At 39.8% G+C, this 18150-nt stretch overlaps 1 protein-coding gene across 10 annotated transcripts in view; it reads right to left on the bottom strand.

The window, feature by feature from the left end:
* Positions 1 to 18150, bottom strand: part of SATB1 (SATB homeobox 1) — a 268899-nt gene that overhangs the window by 58090 nt on the left and 192659 nt on the right. For 9 of the 10 annotated variants that reach the window (XM_073630208.1, XM_073630209.1, XM_073630205.1 and 6 more), the window contains one exon: positions 11004 to 11216. The exons of the other annotated variant lie outside the window; for it this stretch is intronic. In XM_073630208.1, the coding sequence (XP_073486309.1) occupies positions 11004 to 11216 (213 nt within the window). The remainder of the gene's footprint in view (positions 1 to 11003; positions 11217 to 18150) is intronic. 10 annotated transcript variants of the gene reach the window in all.

The following is an 18150-nucleotide window of genomic DNA, read 5'->3' on the forward strand; positions in this document are numbered from 1 at the left end:
GTATTTACAGTGCATGTACTTTTGACTGAGGAGCATAAGATATTGGGTAAACTGGGAAGGGTCTTTAACAGCCTTCACAGATGTAATTTGTCAAATCCAAATGATCCCACTTTCAGAGATAGTTTTTCAGAACATAGCAAAGCAGGTAGCTGATATAGTAATTTCTCAAAAGCACTAACGGTGTCAGCTGTGTTTGGAGTGCATTTAGCCAAGACTTACAACAAGGGAGGAATTAGACTATGTTAAACTCTGTTAATTTACACATACTGAAGCCGGCCATACATGGATCGAAATTTGGCCGGTCCAGCAGGGACAAAATTTAGATTTATGTATGGGCACCCAGGTTGTATAGACATCAATCAATTAACTTCTGTACAACCACCCTGTTTTTTATGAACGATCAGTGCTGCCGGGAATAGCACAGAGGGGGCGATTCCTCCATCTACCCTTGAATGTGATGATGGGGGAAATCTGCACTTTTTTTTGTGTTATTCAACCTGCTGGTTGAATTAAAAAAAAATTTAAAATGTATAATGTATACATTAGTTGACTATCTAACTAGAATTTACTCTTCATTGTTTAAAACTCTGAATGCTTCTGTCTCACAGGGTATATTATTCTGCTCTAAAGGTCAAATAAACCTAATACAGTGGAACCTTGGATTGCGAGCATAATCCGTTCCAGGAGAATACTTGTAATCCAAAGCACTCGCATATCAAATCGAGTTTCCCCATAGAAGTTAATGGAAAGGAAGATAATTTGTTCCACATTGACTTCTATTGCATGCAATACCACATGTGGCCAGAGGTGGGGGGGGGGGCGCCGGAGAGACCCGGAAATACTCAGAGACCGCTCAGATGCATTTGGAAACCCTCGGAAAGGCTCGGAAACACTCGGGGATGGCGTATTTCCGAGTGTTTCCGAGTATTTCCGAACGGCTCCGAACAGCTCCGAGTGTCACTGGCACCCCTGCACCTCTGGCCAAATGCGGTACTGCACACTGCAGAGGCTTGAATCCTGCTTTATTTTGCGAGACAATACTCGCAAACATGTCAGGATTTTTAAAAAATAATAGCTCGTATTGCGAAACGCTCATTAACCACGTTACTTGCAATCCGAGCTTCCACTGTACACTGATCTCTGCATTGCAATAAAAGCTACATTCACAAATGATGTGCAGTTACTATTTTTTTCTACAGGAGTCTGCTCCCGTGATCAGTTGTACAATGTCTGGCTCCTGCAGACACTTCCTACAGCTCTGTGTTTCTATTACTGGGCTGCAGGAAGTGTGAATGGGCTATTGAGTGCATACATATAGCCTATTCAGAACTACAGCTCTGTTTGCCATGGTGGCAGACAGGACTTCTAGTTTATTCATTCACAGATCTCTGTGAATGAATGACGTGGCTGTGCAGGTGGAGCCCCACACAGCAGAAGATATCTTTAAATTGACAGCGGCTACAGGGGAGAGGAATCCCCACCTGCTGTAATTTTTTTCTGGGATTAAAGTTGGGGTGTTTAGCAACATTTTACTTGTTATATACAGGTGTATCATGTTGCTAAACGTGCAGATAGCTTTTAATGGTGTCATCAGGCGCCCTGTCCTAGGAACATGAAGGTCTGCTAAGTGTGAGCTTGCACCTCCAATAGTACGCTGGCTTCCTTGCTACAGAGTGGATATCAGACTGGGCCTAGGCTAAGAGCAGCTACAGGATACTTAATTTAAGGGGTCTATTTATAAAAGAAAAAAAAAATGCACAGCTATCCATCTAGCAAGACTGCATGAACATTTATTCTGTGCAAAATAATCAGTGTTTTCTCATTAGTTTTAGGATTTCTGCTTACAATTTTTGAAGTTGTTTCTGTTATGCGAACAGGGCAAAATGTAATGTTTATAGGCATTTTCTGTTCTGGTTTAATGTTCTTAGGCTATTGTTTTAAGTTAATTTTTGGTTGAATGTTGTTTTTTCTTCTAGTTGAATATTCTATATTTTCTCTTAGAACTGAATGTTCTTAGGGCAGTGATGGCAAACCTTGGCACCCCAGATGTTTTGGAACTACATTTCCCATGATGCTCAACTACACTGAAGAGTCACTGTTTTAGGGCATTAGGGAATGTTACTGTATATTCACACTGTGAAAGAGAACTTAAATATCATAAAGAAATTATACACATTAAAATAATTGAAAGCATACTATTTGCGACTGTTGTGTAGATGCCGATGCACAAAGTAATTTTTTTTTAAATAGACCCCTAAGTGATATATCATTCACAACTGACTTGTTTTGCACTATCTGAAGGATAAGTTTGTTTGTGTCAAGGCTCATTTTAAATAAGCTCAGTTAACTGTGCTTGAAATAAAAGTTCAGCATTTTAGTATTGTGATGACAACCTCTGAGGTTCAAAGGGATTTTCCTAAAATATTTATTTTTTAAACCCCCCCCCGCTTACTTTTATGTTTCAAGCATTTGTTATGGTGTGCAATAATAATTGTTGCCATTTTTTTTTTTTTATTTATCAGACTTGAAACAGACTGGATACCTGTTTTTTGGATCAACATGAAAAGAATGAAAAATGGTTAAAGCAATTTATAAATCTTTTGTACTTGTTTTGAGGCAATTGGCAGGAAAAATAATGTTATGCAAGATTAACAGTTGCATGCATTTTTTTCAATAGTGTCCAATATCAATGCGCTGCATATATTGTGTTACATATTCCATTCTGCTATTTCTTTTTTTTTTTTTTTTTTGCTATTTTAAAAAGGACGAGAAGTAATGCACAAGAGTGATGTGACAAACACCAGCCAATCAGCAATCATCTTTCATTCTTCTGACTGTTTCACCGCTTGTTGCCATTACTTTGTTTCTCACAATGGAAAGTCTCTGTGTACAACCTTACTGGAAAAAAAGGGTTTTTGCTGGTTTATGAAATAAATGATAAACCTAATCCAAATAAAAGACATTTTATGTGTGATGTTGATTGTTGGAGGTAAGTTATCTTACTACCTACAAACAGTCTCCCTTCAGCATCTCCCCAGTTTGAGATTTCAGATATTATTAAAAAACAGCCTTAACCCACAAAGCAGTTGGCAATACTATATTACTGCATTTATTATAGTGCTGACACATTCCGCTCACTTTATAGAGAACACCTGAACCATTTAAGTCAGAGCTTGCCCCTGGAGGAGCTGGAATTCTAAGCTCCCAGCCAAGCATATTTAGGGGAGAGTTTGGTCAGAATCCAATACATTTAGAATTATGGAACCAATTTACAGGTATCTGTTAAAATAAATGCTTTTTGTTTCGCCACATTTTGTTATATTTTGCTTCTCCAGTTCACAAAAGTAAACACAGATTATGCCATGCTTAGGGTATGTGATTCATCAATGAAATTCTGGCATAAAACCAGAAATGTCTTTGCAAATTAGAAATGCTAGTTACAAAATTGATTTTACTGAATAATTTCCACATTATAGCAAACCTGTTTGGCTCCTGAAAAAGTGGACAAGGTTATTACAGCAGGTTGCTCCTCCAAAACAACCTTAAAAAAGGCACTGGCCTGTCTCTTCAAACTTCCTGCATCTTCCTGTAAGTGGACAAACTACTTACCAAAAAGGTAAGAATAGAGGATAGAAGGAGATGGAGCCAAAGGACGACCATGTTAGCTATAATTAAATATAAAATAATCCTGCGCTTTGTGTAAAATTTCATATTAGTATTATTATTATTATACACAATTTATATAGTGCTAACAGTTTACGCAGTGCTTTACAATGTAGAGGGGGGGCAGCACAATTACAGTACAGTTCAATACAGAAGGGACAGGAGGGCCCTGCTCATAGAGCTTACATTCTAAAGGGAGGGGGTGGTGGTACAAAAGATAATAGATGCAAGGAATCATTTGATGGGGGTGGCTTGGGGACAGTTGTTAGGTGGGTGTGGGATAGGCTTTAGGGATCTCCTAAAGGTGGACAGGTTAGGGGTTGATCGGCTATACCGGGTCAAGGAAATCCAGAGGATGGGAGAGGCTCTGGAGAAGTCCTGAAGACGAGCATGAGAGGAGGTAACGAAGGAGCTAGAGAGCAGAAGGTCCTGGGAGGAGCGGAGGGGATGATTTGGGCGATATCTGAAGATGAGGTTGGTGATGTAGCAGGGGTTGTGGTTAGCATTTTGAATTTTATACGGTGGAGTAGGGGAAGCCAGTGAAGGGATTGGCAGAGAGGGGCAGCAGTCACGGATCGATTAGTGAGGTGTATTAGTCTAGCAGCAACACTACTAGCAGCAATACTGCAGCAACACTCTAATATCTGAATACAAGATACAGTATATAACCACAAATACAAAAAATAGGTGCACTCACTCTCACTTTAGGTCAAAAATAAAAGATCATACGGTGCAAATAATATCCAATCCACATGAATTGATAGGTGTATGTACCTTTAGGGTGCCATTAAAAATCATAAAGTGCACATGTTCAACAAAAATTAATAAATGACAAAGTGCCTTTGTACAGAATCAAAAATTATTATTATTATTCAGAATTTATATAGCGCCAACAGTTTGCGCAGCGCTTTAAAACAAGGGGACACACAGTACAGTTACAATACAATTCAATACAGGAGGGATCAGAGGGCCCTGTTCGTTAGAGCCTACAATGTAGAAATCTACATAATCATCAAAATTCAAACTGGACAATAACTTGACAAATACTGACTCCACTTGCTCCCATAATAGATCTTGATCTTTTGGTTGATGAAATATGAACTTTATGATTTATTGATTTTACTTATTGGTATCATTCAGTTATTGTCCAGTAGGTATTTTGATGATTATGTACATTTGTGATTCTCTACAAAGGCACTTCAATATGTTGTACATGTGCATTTTATGATTTCTAATGGCACCTTAAAGGTAAATACACCTATCAATTCATGAGGATGGGATATTATTTGCACTTTATGATCTTTTATTTTTTTACCTAAAGTGACAGTACACCTATTTTTTGCATTTGTGATTATATAATGTATCTTATATTCAGATATAAAAAATTTACTGGACAATAACCGAATGATACCAATAAGTAAATAAATCATAAAGTTCATGCCGTGTTTCATCAACCAAAAAGTGATGTTGCAAAAATAATGTCAAGATCCAATATGGGAGCATGTGGATTCAGTATTTGTCACGTAATTGTGATTTTTAATAATTATGTAGACTTGTGATTCTGCAGGAAGGCACTTTATTTGCCATATATGAATTTCTGTTGGCCATGTGCACTTTATGCTTTTTAAAGGCACCTTAAAAAGGTACATACATATTTCCATTTATGTGGATAAGATTTACTTTTATGACCTTTTATATATTAGTTATGATTGTTTTTTGCATATTAGAGCATCCAGATTTTGAGGATCTTATTCTGAGAATGCTTACTCTAAGGACCAGTGGCTACTTTATCACGTATGATAAGTCTATGGGTCTTTTTTAAAAGAAAAATTGTAAAAACATCACAGAAACAGTCTAAAGCAGTAGTAGAGAAAACTAATAAAAGCTATATTAATGATTAAACAAATAAAAAATACAATTCATGTAAACAAAACCTGGAATGCTATTAAAAGCCACCAAGCCAAAGTATCACTATGGCTATAGAACAAGGCATTAACATGTTTACATGTGTGGTTGTGAATGTTGTTGTAGGCTTCATCCTGTGCCTGACTAGTGCTCAGGGCCTCCTTGTCCCTTTAATGATTACTCATCTATCCAGTGTCCATACAATTAGCCTAGAAGAAAGGATGATTTTCCACACCCTGTGCAGCAAAGATTATATAGTCAAATAGTTGCCATAGAAAAGGAATCATATACCACTGACAGAGACAACTTTTATAAGTATATTGTAATATACAACCAACTTTGAGGTTGGGTTCACACTAGAACATGCAGCGGCTTATAGCAGGAATCCGGTGCGTCTCCATTCATCGTTTCAGGTCTGATTTCAGCCCGAATTTTTGGCTGAATTAGGACCCAGAATAGAGCAAAAGATGCACAGGTCTCTGTGCAATTCGCACCAGAGCTGCTGTGGAGATGTGTGAACTGGCTCCATAGAGAGCCGGTCATAATCTGCTGTGCGAACTGGATGCAGGTTTCGCATAAGTGTGAAAACAGCCTAAAAATGGACTGTACCTGCAACTGTTATACTTTACAGTATATTCAGATTCCCAAATATACTGAACGTTGTTTTCCTTCATTTTAATCTGCAAGAAGTTAGTAAGGTACAGTTGCTCTTAAACCCCTATTCACTTGACCTGCACAACACTACTGCACACATCTTGGCTGTTATATTTAGACCCCTTTCACATTGAAGTGCTTTTCAGGCACTTTCACGCTAAAAAAAGCGCCTGAAAATCTCCTGAAAACTGCTTCTTATTAATATCAATAGATTCTTTCACACTGGGGCAGTGCGCTAGCGGGGTGGTGGAAAAAGTCCTGCAAGCAGCATCTTGGGAGCATGTTTGGAGCGCTTAAAAAAGCACCTCAAAAAAAGCCCCTGTCCATTGAAATGGAAAGGAAGCTCTTCAAAAGTGCCTCAAAAGCGCATGAGTCATGTGACCTTAAAAAAAGCACTGCAAAAGCACCGCAAGAACGCCCAACGTTTTATGGGCAGTTTTCGAGCACCTCAGTGTGAAAGGGGTCTTAGCAAAGCTAATGAGTGGTGTAGTAGCTCTCCTACATACTTCAAGTCAGCCCCACACCCCCTGCCACAGTTACGAGCCTAGCCCTTTAGAGTAGGCAGGTTTGTTGAGGGTGTACCAGCAGCCACACTGACCAATAATGTACACAGCATGGCACATAAATGGGGACAAAAGCTCCTATAGCTTTCAAACACCTTGCGGTTGAATAAGGCACACAATTTACACACCCCAACCGAAATGATTATTTTCAATGGATGTATCGGTCACTTGAACAAAGGTAAACTACAATACAAATACTGTTGCCAATTACATTAACTTTACTTCTCTGGTTTATGAAGTGAAAACCATCTGCTTTGCAGTTACAGTTAGTAAAATCTTCTTTGCTGTCACTTGTGCATCAGTTTTACTCTTAACTTTCATCTAAAGTTCTAGAAGTTCTTACTGCCCTGACAAAAATCAGACTAGTATAATTGCTTATTAAAATAAAGCATTAGCTCAGCTTCCAATCATCAATGGCATGTGTGCTCTGTTGTAGCTTGCAAAAGTTGCAAATGGCTAAACTAAACAAACCTCCCAATTTTCAATCATTGTTATAGCAAAGAGTAATACAGCACGGGGCATCGGTAATACTATTATACATTTTAAATTATATTAGTAATCTTCTTAGTTACTGAGACACAGAAACACAATGCTATGATTCAGTGAAGCCCAAGGCAACCCTAATTATTAAATCACTGCAGTTCTAGAGGGAGATCACTTTTTATGGTCCAGAGTCCATTTTATCCCCTTATCTCTAAAAAGATCCTTCACTGGACTTCAGGCTAAACTCCATTAATAGTAGACTAAGACATTAGCACACTATGTTCCCTTTCAATAAGGAAATTTGCTTTCTTTCTTGCAATACATTAGTGCATAAATGTAGCAGCTTCCTCCTATCCACCATCGCCAACCTGCGTTATTTATTACTCCTGGAAGACATTTGATAATCATTAGCTGTAAACTCTGCTGCATATCAAGAAAAGAAGCTTTTGTCTCTGATGAACTCATCGGTTTAATTGTGTACATTGAATTGGAATATTGGATAGAAGTCCAAGCAATATTTTCCAGGAACGGTCTGTTTTAAAGCACATAAGTACAACCGCAAGGCAAGAGCCACTGGCCCTTTCCAGATACACGACAATAACACTGTGCCCTTCATGTTGTTAAAACAATAAAGGGGGGATTCAGTGTGGGGAAATCATCTTCACAGTATCGGAAAACCAACAAATGTTTTTTCCAGATACATCAAATGATTAACCCTTATAATAATTAACACACTTTTATAGTTTTAAACACAAAACTAGGGCTGCCTTGTGACTGCTATGAACTGCTATGGCAAGGCTTGTCAAAATAATACACTATACTATCTGCCTACAGAGCAGTGAAATTTTTATTTCCATTTATATATAAATCCACTACAACCCAAAAGGTACCAACATACACAAGATTCCTTTATACAGTGATCTTTCTATAAACTTGCATATTAGCCAAGTATGCAGTTTGGTGGCTGGTATTATTATTATTATTATTATTATTATTACTATACAGGATTTATATAACAACAACAGTTTATGCAGCGCTTTACAATATAAAAGGGAGACAAGTACAGTTACAATACAAAAAATACAAGAGGGTTAAGAGGGCCCTGCTCATAAGAGCTTACAGTCTAAGTATCATTCAACCCATTTCCTCTGAGCCCAGGTTATCCTGGATTCCAGCCTGTGACTGGAAAGTAAAATTAGAAGCAGCACATGAATAAGCTTATCTCTCTGTCCATGTCTGCTTTCTTATCATATCAGCATGCTTCTTGCCAGCACATGAACTGATTTGCTTATTGTGCTGCTTCTTCCTCTCACATTCCAGCTATGCTGCATGGGGACTGCAAAAAGCCAATACCAGGTCAAATTCAGGTACAGACACTGCTTTTATTTAAACATACATTTAATGATGTATTAAAGTGGTAGTAAACTCTTTGTGCCTATATTTACCTACAGGTAAGCTTATAATAAAGCTTACCTGTAGGTAAAATAAATATCTCCTAAACATGCACCGTTTAAGAGATATTCCAGTGATGTCACCAGCACATGCTCTCTGAAAGAACGGCATACCCGTGCCATTCCTTCAGAGCTCTGTGCCATGAACAGTGACTACTGCATGCATGCGCGGGAGTGACATCATCATGGCTTGGCTATTCAAGCGGCCGCAGCCCATGAACTCATAAGGAAGACAATGCATACCAGCACATTATGACATTATTTTGAAACTTTACTACAGCTTTAATAGTTACAGCCCTTCATTAATTTGTGTTTTTTTTATATCTACTTAAAGCTCAGCTTTAACTTGGGGGAAACAATAGTAATCAGTCAAGAAAATGCATTGCAACCAATCAATTCTTCCACTTGGTGGTGTCTGTACAGGTTGGGGGGTAAATCAGAGACTTACTGCTGCTCCATGCAACACTGCTGTTGTTGGCAGGATAGGGTAATCAGATATGCAGACAAGAAGACTACATGACTATGTCCAATCAACAAAAGGTGACTTCTACATGCTAGACTAAAGATAACTAAATAAAGATACCAAAGTATCTTTACAGACTAAGGCTCCATGCACACTGGGCTTAAAAAAACGTCTGTTCTTTTGGCAGAAAAAAGTGCTCATATAGAGCATTTTTTTTATAAAGTTTAGACAAGTTTAGGAGAGTTTTAAATTTTTTCTGCCAGTAAGCTCCAATCATAAACGCGAACCAGAAAGTTTTTTTTTTCTGCCTCTAAACGTTGAGCTCAAAATATGCCTCTTAGCGTCCTAATGTGCATGGTCACATAGGGTAACATTGAGTAGCTTCTACAGGCAGAACTCCTGTAGAAGCAACATTTTTTAAGCCAGTGTGCATGGAGCCTAACCTGTATATATACACACTTTAACAAGAATGTGTTGATGACATACCTTCATCATATCGAATCAGTACAAATACAATTTGTATGGCATGCAATGTCTACTAAAACCCTGCTTCCTTTGTCTCTTCTATTTTAGCTTCCTTGAATGTAATGTGCACCCATAGTCAGGCTATGATCAGTCACATTTTAACAAGCAATAACAGCTTTAAAACAAGCCATCACTAACATCTGTAGGTTCAGGCACTGTGGTAAATTTAATTCTCAAAGCTCACATCAGACATTTTCAGGTCAGTACTCTCAACGTGTCAGCTCACTCTCCCAGAGAACCTGCTCTATGTATACATTAGAGATTAGAAGGCTAGAAGGCATCTGAGTCACTGCAAGAGGGAACGGAGGGAGATGAGCTACTGTGAAAAACCAACACAAGCAGGGCAGGACTTAGGGTGGTGGGTGCCCCTGGGCTTGAGTCACTTTCGGGCCCTACCTTCTATACATATGCACAGGTCTATAAAACAGAAATAGAAAAGGACAAGGTGCGCCAGACTCGGTGCAGTATTAAAGAACTTCTGTTTAATTGGACAAGACAAAACATCCAAATGGCTACTCACAAAAGTAGATAATGTATAAGCGTATAAGTGGGGGATACTGTACTGGTATTCGTCCTGGGTCCACGATTAATAAAAGCAATAAAAATGGATAAAATGATAAATACCGTATTTATCGACGTATAACATGCACCCCAAGTTTAGAAGGGAATTTTAAGGAAAAAACTTTTAGGAGGAAAGTTTAAGGAAAAAAACTTACATTTAAATGCTCATCAATGCAGCCTTATCAGTGTTCATCTGCAGCCTTGTCAGTGTCATTGCAGCCTTGTCAGTGTAGCCTTGCCCCAGTGTCATTTGCAGACTTGTCAGTGTAGCCTTGCTCCAGTGTCATCGCTGCCTTGTCATTGCAGCCTTTCAGTTTAAAAATGTCGCCGCCGAGATACAGAGCTGGATGTCCTGTGTATCTCGGCGGCTCTCGGCCCGCTCTCTGCGGCTTTTGGCGGCTTTCAGCCGCTCTCGGCGGCTTTCGGAATGGGCTGGCAGGGCCCCCTATTGGCCAGGTCCCATGGGCTTGAGCCCCGTCAAGCCCAATGGAAAGTCCGGCCCTGAACACAAGTGGTTCTGTGAAGAATTTTGAGGATATATTCCACAGTGCCTGCAGTTAAAGAGATCAGTGAGGGTTTGCTTTGAAGCTCATTTGCTGCTTGCTAAATCTATATGAAAAAATAATGTACATAGCCTGGCCACAAATTGCTTTTAAACTACTTGTTCACAGAAAACTGTACTGTCTGGTACACACAAGCATCCAACCAAACAGTAAAGTTAAAGTTTTCTATTACCTGTGGAGGACGTGCTGGGGGTGTGCTGATCAAAGGAGCTGGGCCCATGGTGGATGCAGCATTGAGGCTTCTTTCTCTTTCATCCTGGTAAATTCGGTCTCTCTCAGCCTCTGGCAACTGCAAAAAATTTTGCATTGCTCGCAGATTTACCAGTAGGGATTGTGATGCTGTTTTAGGATCTTCTTCCTTTCTTAATATTTCGGAGAGCAAGCCCTATGTGGAGGGGATAATAAATATCTCAAATTTGGCACAGTACAGAAACAATGTTGCTTGCCATTTATTCAGCTGTTCGAGAAAGACTGTATGTAACTAGCCAGTATGATACTAAAAATTTTATATAATACCACAAAATATAATCAAATAAAATTATTCTGGGTACACAATTCAAATAACAACAGTAGTAGTCTGTGATGATTGCTTTGGACACAATAAATACATACCTTATTTTTTATGCAAAATGTGTTACTTACTTTTAGAAAGGTTAGTAATGGAAGCCATTCAACAACAAAGCACTCTATAAAACTTTATTCTCATATCTAATATTTTCCGTGAATTTATCTTTTAAGTCACATGTTGGAAGAATCAGACGATCAATAGGTTTATGCACACAAATAGATTACAATATAGCAACAAAGTCATAACTTTAAACCACAAGCATGTAGCACACTTTCTAAGCATGTACAGTTTATTTCCAAGCCAAGATGAGCAACCACTGGAGCTTTCTAAATATAGTCCACTTACTTGAGACTTAGGGAACTAGTGGCTCTTAAGCTTCTTACCTCAAGTATGTTGGGACTTGGAATATGCAATAGCGGGTGAGCCATAGGTTGTATAGAGCCTATTTAGATGAAGATAAGCTAAGCTCATTGTTGTCACCATTTAGAACAGTATTTTCCCCTCCTTATAATGTACACAACAAGAAACTGGCTGCAAATATTATCCATTGGTGCTTCAATGGTGAGACAAAGATTAATGTACAAAGTACAGCTTCCCACGGCAAATAATTATGACTACATTAAAATAAAAACAAATTGGTTGATATGGGTACTACACGCTGTATATTATCAATACCTTATTGAATAACCTGGCAGTCCTACAATTTCTTCCTTTCTTAACAAGACAAAATAAAGAATAAGATAAGTCACTAGCAAACACATTATTACACATGTTCTAACAGTACTGTATGGTTGACCTAATGAAATGGCAGTGTTCAAGCAGTAGTATGACAAATGACATAGCAAAATGTGTAGTCAAAATATGTTCTTTTTGACATTTGCAATATATAATGCTGTTTAGTTTAAAATTAAACTGTCAGCATGACCAAAATGCATGACCACCACCAAGTGCTGGAAGCAGTTGCAGCCCAGTTGCAGGCTCACTGCTAGGGGAAGCAATAGTTCTAAGCCAGAGTAGAGGGCATCCCACACAATGACCAGTCAACCATATAACTAGAACGGCTTCTGGGAGTCAGGTAATGGCAGCATCCAGAACTAGATGGGAGCTTTGGCTGTGAATGGGAACAACCGTACACTGTCATAGCTGTAACCAAATGGCAAGATGTGCTCCAGAGTCAGACAAAAAAGTAATATACAGGACATGTGCACGACCATGCTGTAATTATGTGTGAACATATTGCAGAAAAATAAAATTAGGTATCGATTAGAATCTGCCTAGGCTTTGCATATGCAAATGACCCCCTTGGTAAACCCAGCAATTGCAATAACTGTCAGTGCATGAATTTTAAACCTACAGACAGGTAAAAGATTGTTTGAAATGTTGAATACACGATTGCTTGAAATGTTTAAATATATGATTAATCCATTGTTTTTACATTGAAGGTAGGTTAATAAAGATTAATGCCACTGGACATGCCAATTAAGGCTTCCATAAATAACTTCCTCAAGTCCATTCTGATATAAACCCCAACTATTCAGGCTAAAGTAAAGATACATACAAATGTTAGTAGGATTCATGCTCCAGGAACAAACTGCCTACATAAAACAACCAAATAAAGCCTGGACTGTTACTTTGGCATCTGTAGCAATTATTTTTTGTGTTGACATGTGATCCTTGGGTTTCTGTCAAACAGCTGATTAAATAAAACAGCAATAAGCTCTTCTACGCTGAGCAGAGGTATAGAATTGGCAGTGATGCCAATATACAGTATAAACATGACCACTTTATCTACAAGAAGCTAGGACTTCCCTCTACTCTATCAGTGGATCCCCAACACCCTAGTTTGATGGGTACAGTCTTTCCTTGAGTTTTCTGTAGAATTACTCATCTGAACCTGTTGTTTAATTTATTACTCATCTGGAACTAGTGCTCAACTTCTGAGAACATATTAGCATTACAGAAACTTGTGTGTGTGTGTAGTACAGTATTTTTAATTAGTCGCCTTATTTTAGATTTGTTTATATTTGCTGGTAATTTGAATTGAGAATGTACTTGCCACACAAAAAGAAAATAACTCAAAATCAAATATACAGTATATGCACATACGTTCAAGAGTAATTTAAAGTTATTATTTCTATGGTCTTAAAAGAAATGATAATTCCTATTATGCAAATGTAGTCATTATGGAAATACATGGTTAACTCAAATAAGGGTTAAACAGTAAAAATAATTTATTAGCTGATAATCTTTTTTTCTACAGAAATAGATAGTGAAATTAGAGAAAAAAAAATGAAGAGAGAAAGGGAAGGTGCAAAATCTGTAGTTTAAACTTTGACCTTAAAGTGATTGTAAAGGCAGAAGGTTTTTTATCTTAAAGTGATTGTAAAGTCTTGTATTTTCCCCCATAAAAATAACAAGCATGTTATACTTACCTGCTCTGATGCAGTGGCTTTGCAAAGAGCAACCCAGATCCTTCTATTCTAGGGTGCCTCTTCTGTGCTCCTGGCCCTTCCCTCCTGTTCAGTGCCCCCACAGCAAGCAGCTTGCTATGGGGACACCCGAGCTGAGTCACAGCTCCCTGTGTCCATTCAGACATGGAGCCCCGACCCAGCCCTGCCCCCTCTCTCCCCTGATTGGCTTTGATTGACAGCTGCAACAGCCAATGGCACCGCTGCTGTGTCTCAGCCAATCAGGAAGGAGAATTTCGGATGGCTGAGACACTCAGGGACATTGCTGGACAGAGAGAGATCTCAGGTAAGTGTTAGAGGGGCTGAAGGGGGGCTGCTGCACACAGAAGGCTTTTTATCCCAATGTATAGAATATATTAAGATAAAAAAACCTTCTGCCTTTACAACGCCTTTAATGCATTCTATGCATTAACCTCCCTGGCGGTATGATTCTTTCGGATTTTAGGTGCTGAAAGCGGTACAATTATTTTGCATGGAAATTTGGCGTTTTATATTGTAGGTCTGTAAATCTTAACAATAACACACTTAAATCTGTCCAAACCAGAGTCTAGTAGATATCCCGGGTATGATAAAGTTTGAAACACAAAAACATAAATTATAATATAATAAATAAAAATAAATAATTAAAAAAAATTTAAAAAAATAGTAATAAAATAAATTTCCCCACAATTCACTATCGCTCAATTCTGCAAGTGTTCTAATTTACTATCGCTGTTTTCTAGCTGGTCTAAAGCCACTTTTGACGTAAAGGGACACTTTTTGGTTACTATGGACAATCTCCAGTTTCCAGGCAGAAAGAACAGTGTATATCATGTAAAACTGCATGCAGGGCATGGGCCAGAGCACTGGGGACAAAAGGGATGTGAAATAATTTCATACAGTACTGTAATCTGTAAGATTACAGTACTGTATGTGTTATGATTTTGACATTTTTTTGAATTTGCCGCCAGGCTCCGCCCCCATGCGTCGCGCCGCTCGCAGGGAACGGAGCCTGGCACGGAGAGGCTTCGGAGGAGGACGGAGCCCTCGGACACTGCGGGGGACATCGCAGGATCCCGGGGACAAGGTAAGTAAAGCCGCCCCAGGATCCTGCAATGCGATCCCGAGTGTGGCTCGGGGTTACTGCTAATGGTACTGAATTTTAGGTCATGCATAGTATTAATAAACAAGCACTCAGTATACAAGTATAATGACAAAAGAAAAAAAAAAAAAAAAACAGAGAACAAGAGTATGCTCTTGAAAAAAAAATGTAGATGTTATGCTTAAAATATTTACGCTCAGACTGATCAGTTAAATATATAACTGATACCTTGAAGCCTAAATTTAGTAAAGAATAAAAGAAATCACAAAAATCAGCAAAAGAGACATGATTTACTATGAATGCACTGTGTCTCCTGTGCTTCTGGCTCCTGGTTTCCTTGAACTTTTCCTTCCTTCACTATCCCCCCCCCCCATCGTAAACCTTTGGTGTGATGGGGATTAAAAGAGCTTAGGATAGGTATTCATCAATAGTATCCAACTATGCCAACTCCTTCCGCCCAGCTACTCCATTCACACGAGTCAGTACTACAGCTTTTACAAATTAAACTGGATCTATTAATATATTAATAGAGGATGGGTGGGTGATAGATCATGATCATAGATCATGTATCATTCATAGAGGCTGTACAGTAGTACTGGCTTCTATGAATGGAGGAGCCTGGTGGAAAGGGTGGACATACAGTAGTTGGCACTCTTGATGAGTGAAAATGGCTGCTCCCTCAACTCTATTAACCCCTGCTGCACTGAAAGAATAATGTGGTGAGGAGAATTGGAGGGGGACTACACTTAGACTTTAACAACTACTTCCAAGTCAAAAGCCCATGCCATTACGTATTTAGTCTTCCCCATAACCACACTTCCAGTACAATTTTTTTAATTCTAGATAACCTAAAAATACTGTAGATGAGACATTAGGTTTCCTATGCTTCTTCATTGCTAGGAATGGGCAAACGGTTTGGCCCGAGCATAAGTTCGGGCCGAGCTTTGGCTGTTCGTATGTTCAGGCAAACATCGAACAATATGCGGTGTTCGGGGCAAATTCCAAAGCTGCGGAACACCGTTAAAGTCTATGGGACACTAACATGAAAAATCAAAAGTGCTTATATGCAAGTTATTGTCATAAAAGTGTTTGGGGACCTGGGTCCTGCCCCAGGGGACATGTATCAATGCAAAATTTTTTTTTAAAAACAACGTTTTTTCGGGAGCAGTGATTTTTTTAATGCTTAAAATTAAACAATAAAAATGAATGAAAATATTCCTTTAAATATTCCTTTATTCCTTTAAATATCATGCCTGGGGGTGTCTATAGTATGCCCGTAAAGTGGCGCATTTTTTCCATGTTTAGAACAGTACCGCAGCAAAATGACATTTCTAAAGGAAAAATTGTCATTTAAAACTGATCGCGGCTGTAATGAATTTTCGGGTCTCGGCAATATAGACAAAACTCACTGGAAAAAAACGGCATTGGGTCCCCCCAGGCCATTACCTGGCCCTTTGGGTCTGGTATGAATATTAAGGGGAACCCCAAATCAAAATTAAAAAAAAAATATTGCTTGGGGGTCCCCCCAAAATCCATACCAGGCCCTTCAGGTCTGGTATTGAAATTAAGAGGAACCCTGCGCCAAATAAAAAAAATGGCGTAGGGGTCCCCCCAAAATCCATACCAGACCCTTATCCAAGCACGCAACCTAGCAGGCCGCAGGAAAAGAGGGGGATGAGAGAGCGCTCCCCCTCCTGAACCGTACCAGGCCACATGCCCTCAGCATGGGGAGGGTGCTTTGGAGACCCCAAAGCACCTTGTCACCATGTTGATGGGGACAAGGGCCTCATCCCCACAATCCTTGCCCAGTGGTTGTGGGGGTATGCAGGGCTTATTGGAATCTGGAAGCCCCCTTTAACAAGGGGACCCCCAGATCCCGGCACCCCCCATGTGAATTGGTAACGAAGTATATTGTACCCCTACCATTTCACAAAAAAAGTGTCAAAAATGTTAAAAAAAAGACAAGAGACAGCTTGGGACAAGTCCTTTATTAAAAGATAAAAAAATAAAAATGTCCAGTGATGTCCATTCATCTTCTATCACGCTGCCGATGAGCCGAAAAAAGAAAATGGGAGGCGGAGATGTTGCGTTTTTTTTTTTTTGGCTCGCCGGCGGAGTGATAGAAGATGAATGGATATCGCTGGACATATTTATTTTTTTTATCTTTTAATAAAGGACTTGTCGCTTGTCTTTTTTACCATTTTTGACATTTTTTTTGTGAAATGGTAGGGGCACAATGTACCCCGTTACCAATTCACATAGGGGGGCCGGGATCTGGGGGTCCCCTTGTTAAGGGGGGCTTCCAGATTCTGATAAGCCTGGTACGGTTCAGGAGGGGGGGGGCGCTCTCTTGTTTTCCTTTAGAAATCTCATTCTGCTGCGGTACTGTCCTAAACACGGGAAAACTGCGCCACTTTACAGGCATACCAAGGACACCCCCTGGGCACTATATTTAAAGGAATATTTCATTTTTATTGTTTCACTTTAACCACTTGCCGCCCGCCATATAGCAGAATGACGGCGGCAAAGTGGTTTCAATATCCTGACTGGGCGTCATATGACATCCGCAGGATATTGAGCCACTGCGTGCCCCCGGGGACATGCATCACGGCGATCGTTGTTGCGGGGTGTCAGTCTGACAGCCAGCAACACCGATCTAGGTAAAGAGTCTCTAACGGAGACTCTTTACCACGTGATCAGCCATGTCCAATCTCGGCTGATCACAATGTAAATAGGAAGAGCCAGTGATCGGCATTTCCTCACTCGCATCTGACAGACGCGAGTAGAGGTGAGCCGATCGGCTGCTCTCCTGACAGGGGGGGTCTGTGCTGATTGTTTATCAGCACAGCCCCCCCTCAGATCCCACCCAGAACCACCAGGGAAGCTGCCCAGGACCACCAGGAAAGCCGCCCAGGACCACCAGGGAAGCAATCCACACTGGACCATCAGGTATGCCCCCTATACCCACAGGGAAATACTAATCAGTGCCCAGGCAGCTGCCAATCAATGCCCAGGCAGCTGCCAATCAGTGCCCACTCACAATGCCTACCACTGGCAGTGCCACCAGGGATGCCTATCAGTGCCGCGTATCAGTGCCGCGTATCTGTGCCCATCGGTGCCAAGTATCAGTGCCCATCAGTGCTACCCATAAGAACCCATCTTTGCAGCCTTTGAGTGCCCATCAGTGTCGCCTATCAGTGCT

The sequence above is a fragment of the Aquarana catesbeiana genome, linkage group LG05 (assembly GCF_042186555.1).
Source record: "Aquarana catesbeiana isolate 2022-GZ linkage group LG05, ASM4218655v1, whole genome shotgun sequence".
NCBI lineage: Eukaryota > Metazoa > Chordata > Amphibia > Anura > Ranidae > Aquarana > Aquarana catesbeiana.